This window comes from Azolla caroliniana, unplaced genomic scaffold, assembly GCF_043228905.1.
Source record: "Azolla caroliniana isolate FFs.n. ecotype wild unplaced genomic scaffold, voAzoCaro1.0.p SCAF_6, whole genome shotgun sequence".
NCBI lineage: Eukaryota > Viridiplantae > Streptophyta > Polypodiopsida > Salviniales > Salviniaceae > Azolla > Azolla caroliniana.
The window spans coordinates 13169791-13195637 of NW_028230441.1; the positions used below are offsets into that span (position 1 = coordinate 13169791).

Genomic DNA, 25847 nt, shown 5'->3' on the forward strand with positions numbered 1-25847 from the left:
TGATTCTGAAAATGCTAATGAAGATAATAAGCAATCACACTTGAGCATGAACAATAAACCAACCCCCATGTATTCCAAGATGGCTAATGATATGTTACAAATGACAAAGATACAATATTGTGCCACATTAAAATGCAAATGGAAAGTCATTATCAAATGCACAAATAAATGTTTTCGACCAACCACACGTCTTGGAAATGCATAAAGCACACAAGCTTCAACTACATCAACATCACTTCCATGACCATTGTTCATCCCCCCACTTTCACTACCATGGCCCTCACTATTCAAACTCCCTTATTTAATGCATTTGCATCAACACCATCCTCCCTACCCCCAACTATCAATTAGCCGAATACTCCATAGTCTTTTGATTAGTGTGATGATGATGATGTCATACTTACCATTGTTGAGCTCTCCCCTCTGGATAATCTGCTTCCAATCACCTCACTTATGGGTTCATTGTTAAGAATATGTCTCTCCTGTGGGAGCAGTTGACTGTTTGGTTGAGTAAGAACTGACAGTCGAAGACAAGGAGTGGCCGACTATTAGTCGAAGACAATGAGCCGATTAGTTGGGCTGAGTCATAGCCGACAGTCAAAGACATGAAAGAGTCGACAATAGAAGATGGAAGTCAATGACAAGATTGACTAGTCAGGCCGACCGGATGGTCGACGACAAGGCCGAGTAGTCGAGCCAACTAGACAATTGACATAGGAGTCAGTTAGTCGAAACGCCTAGTCGATCAGTCGGTTGATTAATTGTTACTGTTGTTATTATAATGCCAATTATAGTAATAGTGACTATATTTATAAATATTCCATACTGTGTATAAGTATATATATACCTGGGGCAAACATTATGTATGTAGAATAGAACATAACGACACGATGTGTAGAGCGTAATAAAGTGAGAGAGAAGAAGAGTAACGCGTGAGAGAGAGCTCGCGCATAGACACAGTCAGAGAGGTGCTTGTTGTCTGAACCCTAAGGGGAATACTCTGCTATGCAGAGGTTGTAATCTGTTTTCCTTCTCTTGTACACCCACTATTATAGTGAAGATATGTTCTCCCGTGGTTTTCCCTTGGTTTAGGGTTTCCATGTAAAACCTGTGTATTTTGCGTACTATGTATATTTTGTCTATTTGCTGTTTTCTGTTTCCGCGTTGTGTATTTCTAGCAGATCTATCTCGTCTACTTACGGTCCATTACTCATCATTCATTTGTAGACCCCTTTGTCCCATAGTTGTGCCACGTATTGGACGTTTAACCCACCTAAAACATATAAATATCCATGATTACAACACTTAAATTATGTGTGTGTTTTACGCTTTCTACCTTGCGTGTGATAAGGACAACAATTGGACAAGATACAATCATCGAAACCCACACCATCGGCTTGAGATGGGAAGAGAACATAGTCATTGGCAAACATGAGAAATGTGGGTCCATGTTATATCTAGCCACATAGGAATCCCTCTATAAAACATGGAGACCAACCCAACATAAATCCAAGTTGCATTGATAATCAATATGAGGAATGCTCTCTGCTTGTTTGGGTCTCGTTGACCATAAAACTACAATTAGGGAAGAAAGAAGCTTCTTTTTCCATTTCTTTTCATTTCGACTTTGGCTTTTACTTTCTGCACCACAATTTTAAAAAATATTATGAGGAGAGTCCTCTCTGACGACGACTGTTGGTCCCCATGGGTCATGTGGTATCCCTCGGGAGGTGACAGATTTTGATAGTGTAAATGTATGTACATCGTTATGGTCACCTCCCCGGCTTCAAAGTGGTGATAAATAATATAAAGGTAAGGAGTTGATAAAATAAGAACTAAGATGAAAATGTTTTCATCTCGTTTTCTTTTCTTTGTCGACCCAAAGTAACTAACTCGAGTCAAGTCAAGTCAAGTTAAAGAAGAGATTGAGGGCACTCACTTACTCTTCTTTTATTTACATTACTTTGTCTGTCTTGTCTGTTTTCTGAAGCTGCTGCCTGCATTGCATGCATGCCTGCCTGCCTGCGCGCGCCTGTTTTCTTGGAATCTCCGCCTCTTCCTTCCTCTGCCTCCTCCGTCCGCGTCCCGTCAATGCGGTCTGAGAGAGCCACCAAGAGGCTCACAGACGAAGGCTCCGGCGCTGTTTCTTCTTCTTCTCCTCCTCCTCCTGCGCTTCTTCCTCATTCTGGCAGTATCGCTCTTCCTCCTCACAACATCCATCACCATCATAACAGCAACAATCAGGGGAAGCTTCTGGACCAGTTCAGGGCTGCCTTAGACCACAAGGAAGCGCAGATAGAGACCCTGAGGCTTCGGTCAGATGGCCTCCTCAAGTCTCTCAGGCTCAAAGATCTCGATGTTCAACATCTGCAGCAAGCTGTGGAAGATCGAAACCTTGCTATAATCAGGTATTACTTCTTTGTCTCTATCGCACTTGTTTTTTAAATTTTTTTTTTGTTATTGTTTGTTCCAAACGTTATGGTATATGACTTGGTCTTTTTTGCTTGTTATATGACTTCCGTGTCGTAGTCGGGAAAAATTGATAGATCAGACAAAACAACGACTCCTTTTTCAGAGAAAATCAGAGGTGATTCTTCAGTAGACATCTCGTAAATCTTGAGAAATTTGCATTTTAGGAAAATTTTGCTTTTCATTAATGCATAGGATGAATCTGTTTAATCACAAATTCAGAAATTTACATGCACAAAGCATCCATAATGATTTCTAATATTTTTCTATTCTAATGTAATGCAATGAAATATGATTATCATGAGGAGTTTGTGAATAATGTTACTCCGAGAATCGTGTTTATGCCACCATTTTTACTCACCCAAGTGAACCAAGGAATGTTACCGCCCCATACTTCCACCCCATAGAGAAGCACTGATGTCACCAAAGTGTTGAAAAGGTGTTTCTTGAAGACTTAACACTTAACTTTTCCATGTCAAATGCATATGCTCTCTTTCCTGCCTTTAGGTGGCAGTTAACACATTCATTCTATCTATGTTTTGAAGGACCTTCAAGGCCAAGGTATTTAAAGTTTTCCACAGTTTCAGGTGGCTCATTATTGTACATAGTTCGTGGTGTATCCTTATTTTGGCTTGTCACTATCATAATCTTTGTTTTAGAGCTATTGACAGTCACCTCTGTATCTTTGTAAAACTCTTCCAATGCCCTCATAAGCTGTGTGCATCTCCTAAAGTGTTTGCAAAAAGTACGACATCATTTGTATACAACAAAAGCATAATGACTACATTCCCAATGACAATTTCATCCTTAGCAAACTTGGCAATCATTTGTTCTAATTCATCAAATGTATAAACCAAATAGAGTTGGAGAGAGTGGGCATCCCTGCCTAACACCAATAGTGCTATTAAAATTTTTGAAATTTTCATTGTGCATACGCACACAACCTATGACCTTCTCATAAATTTGAACAATTGCAAGCGTGTATTCTTTTGTCACTTGAGTTCTTCCATGTGTTTCCAAAGATGGTCACTAGGTACCATATCAAAAGCTGTACTGAAGTCTATGAAGCAACAACAAACCCATACCTCTCAAGTGACTTTCCACTATTAACACTCAAAGAGTGACAAGGAGATCGATGGTGCTATGGTGTTTTCGAAAGTTAGCTTGTCTATAAGCTCTCTTTCCATTTTTTTAGCCCAATGCACTTACCTTTGATTCTGTTATACATCCAAATAATTTTGTCATTAGTGAGTTGACCATGATGGTTCAATAATTGTTTACATAACAAATGAGCTTGGGGCTACGTGCACAACAAATTGCAATTGCTTGATTTATTGCAACCCCTTTGTTATGTTTTGTTTGGGAGTCCATTTGTGTAGCCTTTGAGTGACTTGTAGCATGAGTAGGAGTGATGGGGCGTAAGAAAGTTGTGATTGTGCTTTGTTGATGAGCTTGTGTGGTTGTGTTGTTGTCCTTCAACAATCTCTCTTTGTGTCTCTTGAACTCTAGCAAGAAAAGCTCAAAGCACTGTTGCTCCTCATATTCCATTATGTTGTGTGATGGGCCAAAGCCTTGCTTAAATATGCAATGGTATCTCCCTTTTATTTCATTAAAAACACTAAAATGACAAACATATTTTCTTTAGATTTCCACTCCCTAATGATACAATTGGCAAATTCTATCTTCTAGAGGTTTTTGTGCATATCGGCCTATCTCAATCTCTAATTGATGTGATGAAGTTCACGAATGCTGTATCATGGCACACAATTTATATTATAGATGTATGTCCAGATATGATGGTCTCATGATGATCTATCCTTCGATGCGTGCAAAAAGTGTCTTATAGTGATCCGTGTTGTCTTGTTTTCCAAGTTAATAATGCCAGTTCAGATCACTCTATTATTTTCCACATTGCTCATTATTTTGATGGGGGCAATCCAAGGTATATTGGAATGGAGGCAGCTCATTTATGTTTATGCTATGTGACTCGAATCATTGTTGCATTTCAGCATACCAACAATGAATGCATTTGTGGACTATTGTAAAAGTAATAGAGTCCAATTGGAAGGTGACCTCTATTGTTTCATCGTCAACACCCAGACAAGATGCAATTGATTCTTGGCAAGACCAAGATGGTTGCGTGCATGCTTTCATGCTCTTCAACATGAAGCCTCAAGTTGCTGGTCAATTTCTTGGCAAAGATGACGAGACAGCAAAAGAGTTGTGGGATGCAGTCCAACAAAGGTATCATAGAGCTAATAAGGTTCGAATGATCGCTTTAGGGAACCAACTAACCAATCTTCAAGTTTCTAATAGCCCTAATATTATGGATTAGATCACACATTTTGTCTCACTCCAAAAGCAGGTTGTGTCCTTAGGAAGCAAGGACACTGAAGAAGAGTTTGCACATTGCTTGATAATCAAGCTCTCATAATCTTTTTGAGGCATTTTGTGACTATATTTCCATTTTTCCCGTTACGTTCTCTTTGTATACCTCTGTAGGCATGTTACAAGATAGGGATGTGAGGCAAACTAGCACCTCAAGTTTTGGAGAGACTCTTCTCCATGTTCAAACCAAATGCAAATGGAATGCCTCTCATAATAACAGCAAATCTTCATCGTAACCAACCAACAATCCAGCCCACAAGGAGCCTGCTTGGAAGTTTCATCTACGACAACGTCTTTATGGAAGTTATGCTTTGGTAGCTCAAGAAGATCATTACTTGGCACCTCAACTATGACTCTTCAAAAGCTTTGTTCACCTAAATGGTATATTGACTTCCTCATTTCAATGTCTCCAATATCTCCAATGTCTCTTATGTGGTTAGGTTAGTATACATGGGAAGCACCACTGCACCTTTTCCTTCTCAAGCTACTCATCATGCCACATCTATTTTGGAGTTAGTGCACATTTATTTTCGTGGTCCAATGCGGCACACAACTCTTGGAGGTGTGGGATATTTCATTCTTATAATTGATGATTTCTCATGCCAAGTTTGGGTTCACTTGTGTTCAGCCAAATTTGAAGCATTCTCTAGGTTTCAAGAATGGGTGTCTAATTGACGCGAAAACCTCCTAGAATGTTTGAAAAATCAGATCTGACAATGGTGATGAGTTTATTTCAAATGCCGTCCATAACTTTTGTTCTCAAAGAGGTGTTGCTCGTCAGTTTTCTGTCTCCAACTCTCCGCAACAAAATGGATGGTAGAAAGGAAGAACAGGCCTGTTCAAGAAATGGCTCGAGCGATGCTGTCTCAGTCTGATATTCCCCTTAAGTTTTGGGGTTGAAGAAGTTCACACAAATGTCCATATCATTGACTGTTGTTCTACTAAGACAGTTGCTGAAATAACCCGTGAAGAGGCGTTTACAGATCATAATCTTTCGGTTTCTCACCTTGGTATGTTTGGATCTGATGCGTTTGTTCATATTTCAGATACTAAACAGATTAAGTTTGAGTTCAAGATCAAGAAATGCAAGTTTCTTGGGTATCACAGCCATTCCAAGGCATATCAAACTAAATTATTGTCATTTCTGGAGCTTTTTGTTTTTTAGAGTCATAATCTGACAACTCTAGAATTATTCCAGAATTTGTTGTGAGGTTCCAACTCCATCTACATCAGTCGTCCCACCGTTGCTCTCAACTACCATCTCAACTACTGAAAGCTCATCTTCTAAGTCACCTTCCCCTATTCAACCCTCATCTCCTACTGCTCAAGAACCTATCCCTCCACTTATTCCCCGATGGCAATACCAAACTCTTCGCGATTACCATATTTTTGATGTTGATAATCATCAACATGCAGCCAGCTTATCTACACCATTTGCAAGAGCTTATACAACCCAACAGCCTCGAAATACATGCAACTTTACCTTCCAATGTAATGTCATACAAACGTATGAGCCTATTAGAGCAAAAGAAGCCCTTGCTCTTCTCAATGGAAGGCAACCACGGAGGTAGAGCTTGATTGCATTGAGATTATCCAGCTCTACCTCCATAATCTTGAAACCCTTATCCAAAGTACCATCAACATGGTACTTGGTCTTGAAAATCCATTTCAGTTCATTGACTTGCCTGTGATGAGGCTGAGGAACCAACTCCCATGTGTAATTCCTCTCAATGGAATTAAATTCAACTTCCATTGCCACTTTCTATTTTAGAAGAACACGAGTTTCTTTTGTTGTAGTGGGTTCTTGTGATTTAACAGCAGTGCATAGTAAGGCACAATTGCATGAGTGTAGAGGCCGTTGTGACCTGCGTGTTTGTCTTGTGTTAGTAGGAGAACCAACTATATACTCATGACGTTTAGCATCGGAGAGAAGGGTTTTAAATCATGAATGGTGGTTTGAAGCCACCTCGGATGTGGTGGAAACTGGTGTGTAGAGGGAGGGAAAACAATTGGAGTTGAGGGAGGGGTTTGAGTCGGAGGTGAAGTTAGTGTTAGACTGGGAGTGGGGGTGGATATGGGGGACTTGAACTAGAATAGGAGATTCCGAAGCAGCAAGGATTTCAACCATGAATTCAAGTAAAATCCTAGAGTCATTCAACTTAGACTCCACAAAATGAACATCACTAGAGATGAACAGGGACTTTGATTCTAGATCCCATAACTTGTAAGCTTTAGATTGTGGGTTGTAACCAAGGAACTTGTATTTCTTGGTTTTGGACTCAAATTTAATCCTTTAATAATCTGAAATGTGAACATAAGCATCACAACTAAAGAGTTTTAAATAAGAAAGTGAGAGGTTTACTATGAGCTCTCCTGGACTATCCGGTCTCCCTCTGTACCACACCATTTTGTTGAGGAGTATTGGGTGTAGAAAATTAGTGAGCAATTCTTGGTCAAGAGCAAAAACAGTGGAAAGCGTGTGAGATAAACTCTCCACTAGTGTCGGACCTGATCTTTCGAACTTTCTTTGATGCCTCATTCTTGACAAGAGCTACCCATTCTTGAAATTTGGTGAAGGCTTGAGTTTTTTCTGCAAACAAATAAAGCCAAACCTTACGTGAGAAATCATCAATGATAAGCATGAAATAGCATGCACCGCCAAGAATAGTGATTGTACTGTAGCAAAGCCTTTATCTGCAGTTCACTACCATTATGTTTGTGAGCTTGTTGCTAGCCAGATCATCAGATTGGGTGATCGTTCAATTTGAGAAAATGGTGGCTGATCTCTTTACCAAACCTGCAAACTACTGATAAATTCCGTACTCATCTCAATGTAAGAGCACCTTTCTGGAGCTGAGAGCTGTTGGAGGGTGACAGCCCCACAACTGATCTCTCCCTTATGCAATCTCTCTCTGCACATTCCTGACTATGGATTTACTAAGTTCATGATTTACTACAGTTGACTTTTAGAATGTACCACTACATAGAGAAGAGTGGGGGTGACAAGTGTGTCAAATAGCCACAATTTAGTTTGTGGCCCTGGGAACTGTAAATGTGCTGATTGTCTTTCATGTTTGGCAAGAGCTGCATATCCATTAGAAAATTGAACACAGGCAGTGTCATGTAAGGAGAACCGAGGCCCGATGAATGTTACTCCTCGGTATGTTTGTGATCGTGTGTATGCTGCCTTTTGCTCTCTCAAGAAGGATTCTGGTTCTGATCTTGTTACCATGCTTTACTGGTGTTGAACACTTATCACTTTAGTTTTATCTATGTTCACAATCAAATCTTTGTTTGTAAGAAATCATTTTAAGGCATCTGGAGAGAAAGACAATGTTTTATATGAGCAGAAAGCACAAATCGAGAAAAAGGACCTTGAGATTGCATTCTTGAAAGCGAAAAGTATACGACAACATAATAAACTAACAGAGCAGTCAAATTTACTGTCAACCCTTCACAATCAAAAGGAAAAGATGCAGCAGGATGTGTATGCATACTCTCAACATGTAAAAAAGAAGGTAAATTAATTGCTCCAGAGACTTGAAGCATGTTAACTTTGTGGAGGAATTTTGACATAATAATTACCTGTGGCCTCTGTTATTCAGGTGCATAAGCTGAAGGAAAACCTGCAATTTGCATTAGCATCCATACAACAAAAGGATGAGGTGACCTGTTGCATGTTTTTAAGAAGTCAAACATTCTTCTGTTGAATATAATTTTCACACTGTAGAGCGAAACTTTTTTCTTGAGTCAATGCCATTTCAGTGATTGGTCTGACGTCATAAATCCTTATTTGCATCCGCTCAAGAGATCAGGAACTTGAGCTCCAATCAAAATGCATTGACGATTTGAAGGCTGATATTTGGAAAATGGAACGATTGCTTCAAGATATCAAGATGGAGCAAGAGAAACTTCAATATAATCTGGACAGGTGCTTTTTCTCTGTACTTATTATATTTATTGTTCTAAGTTTGTAATCAATGTTGGATTGCATTGCTCAATGTTTGGGCCCTTTTACCTGCTATGCCAAATGGACATGAGCACATGCTCTCGTGTAATATTGACCCTTTATAGCAATCGTTCAGTGATTTTACTATACCTTGGTGTCCGCGAGAAATGTCGGATTCGACACTTACAAGCTAAAATCTAGCTTTAGGAAGGTGTGCTTGTTATATGCTGGTGTCTGCCAGAAATGGCTTTATATTGAGCCTTTATAGCAATCATTCAGTTGTTTCGCTATCTATACCTTGGTGTCCACCAGAAATGACTGGTTCCACACTGAAAAGCTAAAATATAGCCTTTAGGGAGGTGTACTTGGTGTGAAAACTAATATCTAGTTTTTGGCTGGAAAGTGATGGATGATGTTCTGCAAGCAGTTTCTCTAAAGTGGTGTTTTCTCATAGGAAAAATCTCGACATAATCTCAGATTCTCTCATAAACCAATGTTTCCAAACCTTCCTGTTTCAGATCTATTTGCGCAGTCTACATATTTTGTTTTTTCTCATCCTATTGAAATATACATATCATTTTTTTAATCTACAGAGTCTTCTCACGTATTCTCATCATACCAGCACCCAACCATTGAGTCTTGGTTCTTGCTGAGTGAGATTTTGTCATTGCAATTGATGTGTGCTTGAGCAAATTGCTGTGTTTGCAAAATGTAGTTATTTGCTTTTAACCATTTGATGTGAAGAGTATTCTGTGTGGTTACATGAAAACGTAATTGGTGTTCTATGTCCTTTCCTTCATGTAATCACTTCAAATAGCCAAGACATCATTCAAGAGAAAGACTACTAATTCCTCAATCATATCTTAATGATGATCATACGTGATCATGAATGTTGAGTTTGCCATCTACGTCCTGTGGAGGATATTCTCTAAAACCAAGAAAATTCTTGAAGCTCGGCTTTTTTCTGCGTGCCTAGCTTATTTGATTTTTTAGTTTTTAAATTATTCAAAGATAAGAGGAAAGTCTTTACAAATACCGTTTGAACCAAAAGCCCAAAATTCTCATCATTAGCCTCCGGCTTCCCAAGAAGGAAGGATGATATTTATGCTCACTAAACCATCATTGTTCTTTGCTTCCATTGCTTTTGAACAAGCAGTGATAATGCAATTTGAACCAAAAGCCCAAAATTCTCATCATTAGCCTCCGGCTTCCCAAGAAGGAAGGATGATATTTATGCTCACTAAACCATCATTGTTCTTTGCTTCCATTGCTTTTGAACAAGCAGTGACAATGCAATTTGCTGGCAATCAGCTTAATGGTTACTCATCTGATATAGCAAAACTGCGGAATTGTGACATTGACTATCCCTCTCACAATGATAATGAACCATATAAACTCCCTAGGATAATGTGATGAATGGAACTTCTTGGGTTATTGCACAACACATCTTAATGGAACATACTAATAGTTGAAGTAGAAACTACCAAAAGATGGCTTCTTCTTCCATATATGCAAGCTCCTGGTGCGGCAGGGGATACTATCATCCTTCCTGAATGTCAAAGCATTTTACACTATCCATGGCATCTTTTCAAAGACAAAAGTCCCTTGATAAGTCTCCAACAGTCATCCATCAATAAAGATCTAAAATAATCATCACTCTCTCAATTGGCAAACCTGTCGCAATCATTGCAATGTTAGATATAATCAATGATCAACCCCAAGTTGCCAATTTATCCCCACGTGTATTCTTAGAGTGCACATTTTGTGATAGCGTCCCAAATGAGTAGCTATTGTGCAACCCGACCATATGGGTTGACAAGGTGTCAATGTAGGAAACCTAAATTGAGTAGCACAGAATGTATTTCAGAAAGAGGCCAATAGGGTAATAGGATTGACTGGAAGAATGTTTTGTGGGCAAGTTAAGATATACATAGCCTTGAAGGACGTGCCATTGACTTTAAGATAAACACTATCTAGCACTAGCTTGTATCTAGGGAGCTAGGTAAATGACAAGTCAGTCGACAGAAAAGGAATATCCCACTACTATAAACTGACTTGCACATTTAATGTGACATAGACCAAACAAAGAATATAATCCTGTCTCTTTCTCTTTCTCTTTCTTCTTGGGAGAGGAAAAGGTGGAATACATAACAATCGGCAACGGCTTAATGGTTTCAACGGTTTGGTTCGGTTCAGGTTTAGGTTTTTATTAACGGTTCGGTTTCAACAGTCAAAAACCGTGGTTTAAACGGTTTAACGGTTTTTTATTTTTATTTTAAAAAAAATTTTAAAAACATCCTAAAAAATTAAAAAAATTGTTTTTAAACAATCTTTTCATTTTTAGACCTTATTCTCACATTTTAGGAACATCTTAAAAATTTTAAAAATTTTAAAAAAATGAAATATTATAAATTTTAGAAAATTAAAAATTAAAAATTAAAAATTAAAAATTAAAATTTTTACATATGTTGAAAACCGAGACCGAACCACGAAACCGCGGTTTTTACGGTTTAATGGTTTAACGGTTTCGTGGTTCGGTTCGGTTCGGTTCAGTTTTCAAAAATTTTAAATGGTTCGGTTCCAAACCGGTTCGGTTTGGACCCTCTCAAACCAAACCGAACCGAACCAAACTGTTGCCGATTGTTAGGAATACACACGCTCCTACACATTCCTAGGAGTAACATTTACAGGACCTAGGGTCTCCTTACAGGAGGATGCTTGTGCCTGACTTTCTCGTGGATATGCAGCCTTGGTGCTCTCGAGAGACAATGTGCACATTTGCAGTTCCAAGAGCCACGGACTAAGCTATGGTTATTTGATACACTTGTCACACCAACTCTTCTCTATGGAGTAGAAACATGGGGACCGAGTCTTAACAAGGCAAATTATTGGAAAGATTTAGAGAGACCTTTAGTGTCAATGATTGCTCGCATGATAAGGAGCAGAGCATCGGTGCCCCACGATATAATTCGGGCAGAGATGGGAGCAACACTTGTAATGTCACTGTTCCAATCAGTGACATTTATCCAACGTCTTTGGGAGCTCCCTAAGCAAAGGTACCCAAGGTTGGCACTTATGTCATCAAGACAATTGGTTGAAAATGGAGACACTCATTGTTGGTATGCTGAAATGCAGCAATGGTTCAAGTCACATGGCATGAGTATAAATGCAGTATCCCCATTCCAATATAGCTTGGACTGTCCCCATCTAAATATGACCAAAGCGGAAAAGAATAGAGTGATCTGAACTGATATTATTAACTTGGAAAACAAGATAACATGGATCAGCCCCAAAATACCACTTGGTACAAAGATGGCCCACTATAAGACACTTCTTACATACATCGGAGGATGGATTCGTCATCAGGCCACCTTATATGGACATACATCTATCCTATGCGCTGCGTAGCGTGATAGGGCAGCTGCGAACTTCATCACATCAGCTACAGATTGAGGTAGGCAGATATACACGACTACCTCTAGAAGAGAGAATTTGCCAATTGTGTCATCAAGGAGTGGAATCTGAAGAACACTACGTTTGTCATTATATTGTCTTTTATGAAATCAGAGGGAGATACCATTGCCTCTTTAAACAAGGCTTTGGCCCACTACGCAAGGTAATGGAATATGAGGACCAATGATGCCTATGACTTTTCTTGCTAGATCTCAAGAGACATCGGGAGAAGTTGTTGAAGAATATAACCACACAAGCTCATCCACAAAGAACAATCACAACTTTCTTTAGCCCCATCACTCCTAATGCTACAAGTCAATCACGGGATACACAAATGGGCTCCAGACCAGGACATAACAAAGGGGTTACAATTGATCGGGCAATGGCAATTCGCCGTGCACGTAGGCCCCGGCCCCATGGACCACGACCTCAACACCCTTGTCATCGACAGATAAAAGCCATTATCTCCCGCCATTGTAGATGCTTACCACGCTTCGGAGACATTTCCATTCTCGATCGACCTATGATAGAGATCTTTTGAAGACAAAAGCTACAATATAACTAACTCGAGAATTTCACATGTGCCAAAAACTAGATTCCCTTGTTTCTTTTCTTTTCATCTTATTTACTTTTATATTTACTGTGTAATATTTATTTTATTTTGATTTGTTCTCAAAGATGAGACAACACTTAAGATGTAATCTCTTATTTGGTCTTATAGGTCATTTTGGCCTCTTAAAAGACGTTAATATATCTTTCTTGCTTTCTTTCTTTCTTTCTTTCTCTCTTACATAGTGATTGTAACTCTACATGCCTATCTAATCTATTCTCAATATTTCTAACATGCAATCCTCCATATTACCCTTATTGATATCTTTCTTTGCAATAAGAGTCTTATTACAAACTTCTTGTTCTATTTCAATATTCCAACAAAGACCACCATTATCACATATTTAGTCTACTTGTGTCTCCATAGGAACTGCATAAAAAATCAGAACATCAACCTTGGCATAATCTAAAACGTTTTTATCACGCATGTCCTTAAATACTATCTTATGGGCCATTACTTCTAAAACACCTAAATCCTTGATTTTCTAATTTTTGTCATCACACACTAGTTTAGAATCCATTTCATTGGTTTCAATAGGGTCTATTATTTTTATATTTACTGAGTAATACTTATTCTATTTTGATTTGTTGTTCTCAAAGACGAGACAAAACTTACGATGTAATCTCTTGTTTGGTCGTATAGGCCATTTTGGCCTCTTAAAAGACATCTCTTTCTTTGTTGAACCACTAATCACTTCACAATACTTCTCTTCACATCTAGTTGTCTTTATGAAATCATAACTGTCGATATCAAAATCATTGACCCCTTTCAGAATTATAGTCTCCTAAAATTGTAGCACATATTGACATTTGATTGATTTTTCAAACAAATTTTCGCATTTAGATAAAGTTATTCTAGCCAAAAGAGGGGAAACACTCGTCTGTGATTCTGACAGGGGACCTTTTTGACATATCTCAATCTTTTCTTGCCAGGCCTTTGGCTGAGAGACTGACCTTGCAATTTCTCTGGATTCGGAAGGAGAAGCATGCACCATTAGCAAGAATCTCTGTATTTGAGGGTCTGTTCATGATTTTCACCTACACAAGAATCTCATTAAAATGGCCGTATACAAATGAGATGAAGAATGACCGCATAGTAGAAATCATATTGTTAGTGATATATGGCGTGGTGTTCAAGTACAATGTTTGTTTGTTTATAGAGGAAAATCAATGGTCATATTCTAGTGATACGATAAAAAATATTACAAATGCAGCAAAGGGTTAGGAATAAAATTTAAACAAGAATTATTACTCTTTAGAGTAAAGTCAGAGATTTGAATTATATCTATCAAATGAATGGTATCTTGATGCTCCTTAAACTGAATTCATTCAAGCAAGAAGATAGGAGTCAACATATTGTATGTCATGCCATTCGATGTTCCAAGTTATATCATTGATCTTGGTCAAAAATAATTTCATTACTCGTTATTCTGCTGTTTGCTTCATGTTTTAGGAAGGACATGGTCTGCAAACAGCTTCAACTTCAAAATAAGAAACTCAAAGATGAAAATTTAAAAATTGAAAAGGTTGAACTCTATCTATGCATTCTGCGTCACCATGTTTAAAATATTGTAGCTCAATGTTTTTAATATGAACATGAAAAATTAGCAAGGAGAATGTACAAGAAATTATACTTTTGTCTAAATAAATTGGATGTCAAAGAAATTGTGACTAGTAAACCAGTGCAAAAACTGATAAACCATTGCCAGGTTCTTATTCAATGTAACAGTATAAATTTTATACAATCTCTTTATTTTCTTTATACAGAGCCTAGGAGATCTAAAACAAGAGTTCCAGAGAGATTCTAAGTTGCAGGTAGGACTTGGAACAAAACTAACTCTTGCACTATATAATATTATTTGTTATAAACAGACACCTTTTTGCATATATGCTCAGAACACAGAAAATTCTGAAATTGTTTACTTCAAAATTTACCTCCGAATTACTTCTAGATTAGAATTGGGATTTCAGGTATCATATTTGCAAAGACAGAAAGATCAAATTCGAAGATTAGAAATAGCTCTCAGTAAAGCGGAGTCATTGTTTCATGCAAATAACCTTGAATTGCAAGCTTGCAATGCAGAAAAGATAAGGTCTGCTTACAATTGTCAAGATTTGACGGAATGGCTAACATTTTGATACATTGGCTGAGTTTAGTTTTGGAACCTTTTATAGGTTGCTTAAAGAACATGAACTGTTGAATACAAAATATGACGCTATGACTCAAGATCATGTACAGTTGCAGATGAAGCTAATGGATCTGGAAGAGCAAATGAATATCACCCAAAAGTTAGTCTCTGTCTGCTGTTTTCATATATATATGCACAATTTAGTGTGTATTGAGGTGCTATCTTTATCTTAATGCCTGCACTTCTTTTTGGCTGGTTAATGGGAATACCTACCTTTTTCGTCAGCAACATGGGATATTTATATATATAATCTTCGATGAATGCATGAGCATAGCCAAGGTACATGATATAATTTTACTAATCCCCAATATTAGGCACCATTTTCAAATGTAATCTAGCATTCATTCTCACTCAGATTTTCGAAAGACGTTTACCACTTTCTATCATGCATTGAGGAGGGAAGAGCCCTACACTGTATCATGTGCTACACTGTATGGGCTCTTAAGATTTTTGGATGCCCTACACTGTATCATGTGCTTGGTTGATGCAGCGAGTAAAGGCTCTTGGAGTTCCACTAGATACGCAAAAGGAATCTATGTATGGGTGAGGAAAAAATGGCATACACATGCTACACATAACAAGACCTAACATTCACAATGGCTCAGTTCTCTCTACAGGAGGTGGCCTGTGCTCGACTTTCTTGTGTATACGCAGCAGTCGATTGTCCATTACGCTCAACAACTCTTTGCTATGAGATGGAAACTTGGGGATGAAACCTTCATAGGACATATAACTGGAGAGATTTGTAGAGGACTTTATTCTTGATGATGGCTCAGGGCAATGCATCGGGGCCAGGTGATACAATCCATGCCGACATCAGAACAGTTCCAATTGTGACCAAAGCACTTTACCTTTCATTGAGCTGTATTTGGTGACCAATGCACGTTCCAATTGTGACCGAAATCAATAGAGAGAAGTCTTTGGTGGACGGATATAACTGCAAAATGTCATTAGAGTAGAATAATCACAAACTTAGCAACATCACTCCTGATTGTACTGCAAGATAACCAAGGTCAACACAAAGAGTATCCAAGACACTACCCAAAGAGTTCACAATATATTTCGTATTAACAATTTGTTGTGCATGTTGGTAAGGCTTATCCATAGAACCCCTCATACTACAACCGTCTAAGTCTCTAGATGCTATCTCAACCTTCTTCACCTCATACAAGATGGAGAAGTCCAGCATGCGCCTTCAACATGGATGTTTTGCCTGACCACACAAGAATCCATGATGAATATCCATTGCAAGCACAATTTCCCTATCCTTGCAGAAGCTTTCCACATGGCCTTCCCAGAAAATGCACCATGCACACAATTGAGCCTATTTGTATGTCAAAACTATCAGACTATCATGATTGGTCAAATGATTGCCAAAATCTATGAAGCGATACTTGAAGTGAACAGTTATTACAAGGTCAAAGATCATGTAGGATTCAAGTTACCCTCCTATATGTTGCTAGGTAAATGGAACAAAGGTCTTTAAGAAAACTTTTCGGGCTGTTTTGTGGATTTCTGCAAAACATTTGGTATTTTACCAAGAAGGAAACAACAAAGAAAAATATGTTCACTTCTTTTAAAAGGCCACAATGTCCTATGAAGGGACGTGTCCTAATACTCCAGGCACTCACAATCCTCTCTTAACAAAGGGGTTATAATAGATAGGGCAATAGCATTTTTTCTTGCACGTAGACCTTGGCCCCACGGATCACGACCTCACCACCCTTGTCATCGATAGATAAAGGCCATTATCTCCCACCATTGCAGGTGCTTCCCTTGCATCAGAGACCTCTTACATTGTAGACCTCTTCATGTTGGATCGACTTATGCTAGAGATCTTTCAAAGCCAAAAGTTATAAATAAATGTGACTTGTGAATCTTACATGTGACGAAAATCAGATTCTTTAGTCACTTTTTATCTATTTACTTTTATATTTACTTAGTAATATTTTGATTTATTGTTCTCAAAGATGAGGCAACACTTAAGATGTAATCTCTTATTTGATCTTATAGGCCATTTTGGCCTCTTAAAAGACGTTAATATATCTTTCTTTCTTTCATTCTTTCCTAGAGACATAGCAACATATGCATTATATGAGCAAGTATTGAGATGAGTTGGATGTCCAAGGGGGATATCAAAGGTCATTGCAAGAAACTTTAATGTGAAACAAGGATGCCCCACCCACTTTGTATTCCACATTGACAATGTATCATATCACAATACATCTGGAGACGAAGGGAATTGGCATATCAGGTGCACTTGTCCAACCACATTGCTGCAAGTATATTATAGGCCCTAGATGTTTATTGCCACTATAATAGAAAATGTGATAGCTAGCCATTTGAGAATGGATGAGTGCATGAATGAAAAGAAAGACGTATTATCTTTTAAGATGGATGAAATGGTGTATGAGACCAAATGAAAGATTACATTATAAAATGTTCTGACATCGATTAGAAGTGTAAACCAAAATAATTTTACTTAAATCAGTAAAACTGATGAAAAGACCAGATAATTTCCTTCGTTAAGTACTAAACCTTCTGAGCTTTGATGGTATAAACCTTCTGCCATCGAAAGTCTGTGTTGGACTCATCCAAGATGGAGAGGGTTCTGAAGTGATAAAAAAACCTTTGGTGTTAAGTAACAGACACTTTACAAGCTCGTTGCATAAGAATACAATAGTTGTCGATCCTTGATTAGGGTTGTGGCCAGGGTTGTCTAATACATGTCTGAGCTGTGAGCAAGTCGTTGTCCATGAGGAGGTGATATAATCCAAATACAGTGCTTCCTCAATGTGTGCCTATTCAGAGATCAAGGACCCTCATTTGCTTGTAGGCTACTTGTTTGAACACTACATATGCAGTTGCATAGTCTACTGTAGTGTTCCACTATCATGTTCGAGAGTCGAGGGCTTCTTTGAAGCACCAATGTATTACAGCTTGGGAAAGATGTGAAGGCTCACATTTCACACATTATATTACATGTATTGCACCAAACTACAAAACTGTCTTCTTCTCTGTATCCCTTTGTTCATCATCTGCACCATTGCTTCCGCGTGACTTAGCCTACATTCTTTTGGATGTGTGATAAGGATTTGGGGCATATTCTGATACAATGCACAACATTCAACCATATACATGTTTGCATTCCACATGTTGTAAACTCAGTGCACTCCTTACAGACATTCCTCTCACAATCTGAACACGCATTCTCGATTGCAATATGTAAAAATTTTTCACTTTTGGTACTATACGTCATATGTGGCAATTTGAGAACAATAATGAAATCTATCTGTCTATGTATATTTTAAGGTCATGGTTTTTGTGCTATGTTTTTTCAAGTCTTCCATAGATTTAGAGTCTCTCATGAGGAGTAGATGACCAGAAGACTCTACTTAGGAAAGCTGTCAATGTTCTTTACATGGTTGTTCCAAGAGACCTTAGAACAAGCACATCCACTTGACTTGCTCAAAAACACCTGAGGCTAGACATCATCACATAGAAGAAGTTGATTGTATCAGATGATGCATAGTATTATTGCCCAATGTGTAGGAATATTCCCAAGTTTGTAAATTATAAATCAAATTATATCATCCTATGATAGCGTCCATAGCTGATCCCACTCATGCTCTACCTTCCCAAGAGATATATTGTTTTCATTTACTGTACCATGGTTCATATTTCTTGTACTTGTTTGATGACGCACTTGTACTGGTTCATATTTTTGCTTTATTTTACTAAACAATTTTAAGATTCACATGGATATAAAATTCATCTCATTGGTCACTTTGTCCTTTTGAGGGTGTTATTATAACATTTCATCTCTCTACTCTTCTTGCAGGGTGGTTTAAGTTGTAATAGGATGGTTGAATTACAACTGCTTCTAGTAACTGTAGATAATGAATGGATGTTTCTTGAATAAAGAAATTTCACTTTTGTGCCAAAGCATAGGCTAATGGGAACATCTAAAACAGAGTCAAATAGTCTAGTATTTAAGACTGTGGGATCATCTAGTAGTGCTGTCTTCAAAGTGATGTCTACTCAAGCATTCCTTACGTTCCTTACTGGTCACTGTTTAGTCTTATAATGAAAGCGGGAAGATTGCATTGCAAATTTCGTAATTAATTGTGCCATATGCTCACAAACTCTCAACATTGTAGGTATTACAGCGAAGCTGGGAAGCCAGTTGAGTTCTTTACTTATTTTTCTGGTGAACATCATTGCTCAGGTATACAAACGGACTTCTAATACCCATATTTTATGTTCCAATTCTGTATTTAAAAATATCAAGTATGGATCCATTTCTTTTATAGATAGAAGCGCCAAACAATTAAACTTTGAAAATCCATCTCTAACAGCCCCTGAACCTTCCAGTTTTGCTGAGGTATGTAATTCTTTTCTACAGAGAACATTTAGTGTGACCAAAAAAATCTGAAGACTGTAGAGTGTATCTTTAGTACCTTATCATGCAACAGAAATATTCAAACATCAAATTCTGACACTTTATTATTTTGTAGGACTACTACAAACATCAAAGATGTGTAACTAACTATTCATCTGGTAAGATATCTGAAAAATGTGAGACGCTATGAGCTGTATATTTTTGTACTTGTAATTTTGACAGAAAAAAGAATAAGGAATGAGTTTTTGATTCATCTTGGCTAAATTCTGATCTAGCCTTACTAGATAAAAAATTGCCGATCTCAAACAGACCTCAGTATGATGCACAATCTAATTCAGCAATAATTGATGACATCCCTGTTGATCTTGCAAGGATAGAGGTAGTTTTCCATAAATGCTTTTGAATATTCTCTTCAAATGGATTCAAGATGTCAGATTTAATGGGCTTTGGTTTTTTTCTATTGCTAGAAAAATGATTCTCAATTGAGTGAAACAGACAATACTCCTATGATAATTGGATCAACTGTTAATGATTCTCCAAGATTGCTAAATGTTGATGTTAATGCTGCTGGGACTGGAGCTTTCCATAGTAGCTGTTTTTCAGAAATAAATCTTGGCATTGATGCCAGTGGTGATTGTGTCAAAACTAAGGTATCATTAGTGAAAAACAGGAATTGCAGTCTTCTAACAATTATTAAATGTGAGCGATTGTGGTTGACCATCATTGCATGTACAAATCATGTTTGGTCCTTTTTATATAGGTAGATTCAAATGGTATAGTTGATAATGTGCATTACAGTGCAAGCTTGGAGCTCCAGAAAATTCAAGGTTCTCTCTTTGTTCTCTACTATCAATTGAATGCTACTACTAGATTATCTGCTAAAATTGCTTCTAGTTGTCCAAAGCTTCATAGGTAAATAATGAAACATGTTGTAAAAATCAAGGCAAGCTTCCTCTCTTCCCATTCCATTTCCATTTCCATACTTGTAAGTTGTAAAGCTGATTTCTGTCATTCCAGGCCCAATAGACCATGTGATGGCCAGAACCTGTTTCCAATTGATGTTTATATCTTTGTTAACTGCAGAAACTTTTTAAGAGAAATGTTTGGATCACTTTTGGATTATTGGGCAATTGAGCAATCCAAAAACATAAACAGTGTTGGTATTCCTTGTGAGGAAACTAGTTCGTTTTCCCACAATCCAACAGTGTTGTCTTGTGGACTGGGCGTTGCCAGCTCTACAAGATAATTTGCTTCAGAATGAGAGATAATGCTGTGCAGATTTTCTGCTTCAAATATTAGCAATGCCCAGTCAATAATTTAGGGCCCACAAAAGTTTTCACTTCATGAATATAAGATACTTCTGCAGTACCTCATTACTCAAACACAACCATAGAAGTCCTCATTGTGAGGATAGCTGTACAATATGCATTATGAGGCCAAGCTTTTGCTCTAAACTGTTACCTATGATGCATGCAAGAATTGACTCTAGATTTTTTCCAACTCCCTATGAGCTCATGAACATATTTTTTAACTGTTGCAATGGACTGGGTTGTGAGATGAACATTTTCTCTCTAGGTGTTAGCCATCAGATGTGTACTATTAACATCAATGATAAGTCATGTATGAACATCAAGGATAAGTCCTGACCCCTGTTAAAGGTGATGCTTGATTTTGATAGGGTTATTGAGGCTCCTACCCCAATGACAATTATGCCTGTTACTGGCTTTGCCACTGAGCTGAAGGTTTAATTACTAGTTTCAAGGATATGAAACACAAGCTTCACCACATGACTGTCACGAGCACCTTCTTTACTGTCCTGGAATTTCTTTCTCCCTTGGATTTGCCACTATATTTTCATTCCCTTATTCCTACTTCTACATGTTTAGTCTTGCCAAAACACTGGTGTCCTCAGGAATGCTGTGCAGAGTCTAATCTTTAACTATGCTTGAGTCACAGTCTGTCATACTGTGTTTTTAAAGATCTGGTGGTAGATTGGGAAAGAAGAGTAAGTCATAGCATGAAAGTCACCTGATAATGCATTTCTATTAGCCAACTAAGTTTATAATGTGTGTAAGGTGTTTCTCACTTAATACAGAAGAAATAAAGAACAGGGAGAAAAGCTGGAAACAAATAGAAGCAAGAATGAGAGCTGAGCTGAATAGGCGAGCATCCCAATTTCATGAGGCAGAAAAGGGATCCTGGTCTCTCTTTACTAAGGTGTTGCTTCTTTTATCAGGATTAATGCAATTCTCTTAGTTTTCCATATCAACGGATTAATGTCTAATTATGTTGAACGTGACATGTCTTCGTATGTATAAGAAAAATCTTATATAAGAGACCAGATAGAACTCAGAGAAAATGGACTCTAAGAGAAGAACTTTGGTAGCTTCTATGGAGGATGGATGCAAAAGTATGATTCTTTATGTACTTGCTTCTTTTATCAGGATTTATGCAAGTCTCTTAGTTTTCCATATCAACAGACTAATGTCTAATTATGTTGAACATGACATGTCTTCATATGTATAAGAAAAATCGTATATAAGAGACCAGATAGAGCTCAGAGGAAATGGACTCTTAAAAGAAGAACTTTGGTGGCTTCTATGGAGAATGGGTGCAAAAGTATGATTCTTTATGTACTTGGATAAATACTTTCGGTTCTAGTTTTCATCCCACACAATGGCCTCCACAAACATGTTTTCTAGTGTATCTATGAGAGGATAGAAAGCAAATAAAAGAAAGAACGAGAACAAAGCTGGAAACTACAGAAGCAAGAATAAATGGAGAGCTGAATAGGCAAGCACCTAACTGCATGAGTCAGAAAAGGGTTACTGGCCTTCTATTTGTAAGGCGTTTCTTCTTTTATCCGGATTAACATTAAGTTCCTCAGTTTTACATAGTTACGCTTGAATTAACATTTCTTCATATTTTAATTAAATTCTTGGTTTTTTTATACAGGAAACAGATATAAATCAGAACAAAAATGTTAATGAAGGATGCATGCAGAAGCATAATCATTCATATACTTAGGTAAATAATTTGTAAGGTGTTTCTTCTTTTGTCCGGATTAACATTAAGTTCCTCAGTTTTACATAGTTACGCTTGGATTAACATTTCTTCATATTTTAATTAAATTCTTGGTTTTTTTATACAGGAAACAGATATAAATCAGAACAAAAATGTTAATGAAGGATGCATGCAGAAGCATAATCATTCATATACTTAGGTAAATAATTTGTAAGGCGTTTCTTCTTTTATCCGGATTAACATTAAGTTCCTCAGTTTTACATAGTTACGCTTGAATTAACATTTCTTCATATTTTAATTAAATTCTTGGTTTTTTTATACAGGAAACAGATATAAATCAGAACAAATATGTTAATGAAGGATGCATGCAGAAGCATAATCATTCATATACTTAGGTAAATAATTTGTAAGGTGTTTCTTCTTTTGTCCGGATTAACATTAAGTTCCTCAGTTTTACATAGTTACGCTTGAATTAACATTTCTTCATATTTTAATTAAATTCTTGGTTTTTTTATACAGGAAACAGATATAAATCAGAACAAATATGTTAATGAAGGATGCATGCAGAAGCATAATCATTCATATACTTAGGTAAATAATTTGTAAGGCGTTTCTTCTTTTATCCGGATTAACATTAAGTTCCTCAGTTTTACATAGTTACGCTTGAATTAACATTTCTTCATATTTTAATTAAATTCTTGGTTTTTTTATACAGGAAACAGATATAAATCAGAACAAATATGTTAATGAAGGATGCATGCAGAAGCATAATCATTCATATACTTAGGTAAATAATTTCCATTCGAGTTTTTATCCCGCACCATGGACTAGAAGATGTCCTGCACAAATATGTTGTCACTGTATCAGGGACATGATAGACGGAAAGTTAATATGCAAGATGATTTAAATGAACTCTCCTGATGCTGTACTTGGTATGCCATGATGGTCATTGACATGCAGCTCCTCCCACAAGAGGGCATTCACTGAGATAGACCAATAAAATTGTTCATGGGATCATATTCAGTAGTGCAGCTAATATTGTGTTTTCATGTTGTGATATGTCTAAAAAGGGTCAATACTCTTTTATTACACTTCATGATGGAATGGGTGTAGTATTTGGAGGCAATTGGAAACCTCATTTTGATTTATTGTAGTTATTTTTTATTGCTTGCTTTATTTCCAACCTTCATATCAGTATTTGCTATTCTTTCTGGCTTAACCTTGTGATTATCATATGGATCGTTCTTTTTCGAATTGTTGCATATTGATTGCTATTCTTTCTGCCTGAGCTGAGTTTTACATAATTAGATGAACGCAGATTAAGAGTGTTTTATCAAAATACTGAAGCTAAAAATAGATTTGAAAACAGCATACCCTTCACCATCTTGCAATGTTAAGTTGTAAACGTTGTTTCAACTATCTTTTTGATCAGTTGAATCGCTGGAAGGTTCACTTGGAAAGCAGTTTATTTTAGCAATGTATGTTCACATGAGCTGGAAAAGTATGCAGTAATCTGATTGAAAGGGAAAATATCTCAAACATTTTTCTCATTCCTCATACGTTCAGAGCTCCTGAAGTTGAGAGAAGTCTCATGAACAGCATACCATCTCATGTGAATGAGGGTTTAGGGTTTAGGAATTGTCACTGATGGGTCTTTAAACTATGTAATATGGATGTCGATTTTGACATCCAAGTGCAAAATCTGTGTTTTAAGTACACATTGGTATATAGTTGGATTGAGCAAGCTGCCTACATCTTCGAGGTATGGGTACATGATGGGTGTACCTGCATTATCCATAATGTCTCAAGTCTTAGTTGAGATGATTAATGTTTTTCTGTTTCTTTCCAGGTGTACCTGCATTGTCCATTATGTAGTGAGCAGTGGTGAAGTTCATTGGGACTCTTGGTTTGAACATTGGACTCTCAAAGCGTGGCTATCTGTGCAAGTTGGTTATGTGAGGTTTTATGTCAAGTAACCAATGTTGCATTTTCAGGAACTTTTAGCATATGACGCAGACAGATTTGGGCTGATGATTGCCTGGCCTAGTAGATAGGAGGGTCATTTTAAAGCAAAACAAGGCTCTTCTATTTGATACATTGCAAGGTAACACAATGTTATTCTGCGGCATTCTCTTATTTCAACAGTTCATCTGCATTTTGCTCATGGTTCTGACTATCTCTATTTATACTCAGTTGTACCTTTTCTCATTGTTTTACAGATACTATATGGGGATTGTGATGTGTGCTGATGCTGGAAGAAAGAAAGAAAGAAAGAAAGAAAGAAAGAAAGAAATATTAATGTGTTTTAAGAGGCCAAAATGGCCTATAAAACCAAACAAGTGTTGTGTTTTTGAGAAGAACAAATCTAAATAAAATAAATATTACTCAGTAAATATAAAAGTAAATAAGATAAAAAGAGATGAGGGAATCTGGTTTTTGGCACATGTGAGATTTTCAAGTTAATATATTGTAGCTTTTGTATTCGAAATATCTCTAGCATAGGTCGATCCATAATGGAGAGGTCTCTGAAGCGAGGGAAGCACTTGTGATGGCAGGAGATTGGCCTTTATTTATCAATGACAAGGATGCTGAGGTGGTGGTCCATGAGGTTGGGGCCTACATGCATGACAAATTGCTAGTCTGATGTATTGTTATCCCTGTGTTATGTCATAGTCGGGAACCCATTTGTGTATCTCTTGCTGTGTTATGTCATAATCGGGAGCCCATTTGTTTATCTCTTGATTGACTTGTAGCATTAGGAGTGATGGGGCTAAAGAAAGTTGTGATTATTCTTTGTGGATGACCTTGTGTGTCTATATTATTGTCATTCAACATTCCCTATGTCTCTTGAGTTCTAGCAAGATAAGTGCTAGGCAATAAATAAAGGTGGAAAGTTAAACCAAAATTTTAGATTAATCGAAAATTTCTCCAATTCTTTTCTTGTATAGAGGATGATTCCCTCTTTCTCTCTACATTTCACATTCATTTGGTCCCAATCATCTTTGATCTTGGAAGGGCAATAATAAATTTTAGATTTGTATAGATGGGGTGATATGCATCGAGTTTTTTTTCTAGTTCTTTTCATGTATATAGAGAATGATTCCCTCTTTCTCTCTACATTCGACATTCCATTTGGTTCTACAAATCATCTTTGATCTTGGGAGGGCAGTAATGAAATTTATCGTCAATTTATCTTTTCTTTGACATTTGAACTTGCCTATGGTAGTATGCTATATTTCTTTCATTATTGAAGTGAAAACCAATACAATGTTATTACTATTTGAAGTTCTCGTAGATTTGATGACAATTACAAGATATCGTTACAAGATATCTTGGTAAGAGTGAATCTACGAATGAAGCATGT

General features: G+C 37.2%; 1 protein-coding gene across 4 annotated transcripts; it reads left to right on the top strand.

Moving 5' to 3' along the window:
- The first annotated feature begins 1996 nt into the window (after nucleotides 1-1996).
- On the top strand, nucleotides 1997-25161 carry LOC147863157 (uncharacterized). Of its 4 annotated transcripts, none has more exons than XM_087320966.1 (19): nucleotides 1997-2408; nucleotides 2530-2587; nucleotides 8208-8375; nucleotides 8463-8522; nucleotides 8673-8788; nucleotides 14322-14394; nucleotides 14636-14683; nucleotides 14840-14961; nucleotides 15044-15157; nucleotides 19218-19285; nucleotides 19371-19441; nucleotides 19575-19617; nucleotides 19735-19838; nucleotides 19927-20109; nucleotides 20220-20286; nucleotides 23916-23984; nucleotides 24333-24438; nucleotides 24531-24587; nucleotides 24981-25161. In XM_087320966.1, exons 1-17 carry the CDS (start codon nucleotides 2011-2013, stop codon nucleotides 24356-24358), a joined length of 1788 nt encoding a protein of 595 aa, XP_087177092.1. In that variant the 5' UTR covers nucleotides 1997-2010; the 3' UTR covers nucleotides 24359-24438; nucleotides 24531-24587; nucleotides 24981-25161. The 4 variants fall into 4 exon arrangements, with proteins under 4 accessions (XP_087177092.1, XP_087177090.1, XP_087177091.1 ...); XM_087320964.1 differs by lacking the exons at nucleotides 23916-23984; nucleotides 24981-25161 and adding exons at nucleotides 21555-22301; nucleotides 23199-23270; nucleotides 24703-24776 and having other exon boundaries at nucleotides 24333-24587; XM_087320965.1 differs by lacking the exons at nucleotides 23916-23984; nucleotides 24333-24438; nucleotides 24531-24587; nucleotides 24981-25161 and adding an exon at nucleotides 21555-22336.
- The last annotated feature ends 686 nt before the right edge of the window (nucleotides 25162-25847 follow it).

Coding starts and splice junctions, on each gene's coding strand:
- LOC147863157 (XM_087320964.1), top strand. CDS start 2,011: ATGCCTGCCTGCCTGCGCGCGCCTGTTTTCTTGGAATCTCCGCCTCTT. Junction 2,409..2,529: donor CGAAACCTTGCTATAATCAG/GTATTACTTCTT, acceptor TCCGTGTCGTAG/TCGGGAAAAATTGATAGATC. Junction 8,376..8,462: donor CTCAACATGTAAAAAAGAAG/GTAAATTAATTG, acceptor TCTGTTATTCAG/GTGCATAAGCTGAAGGAAAA.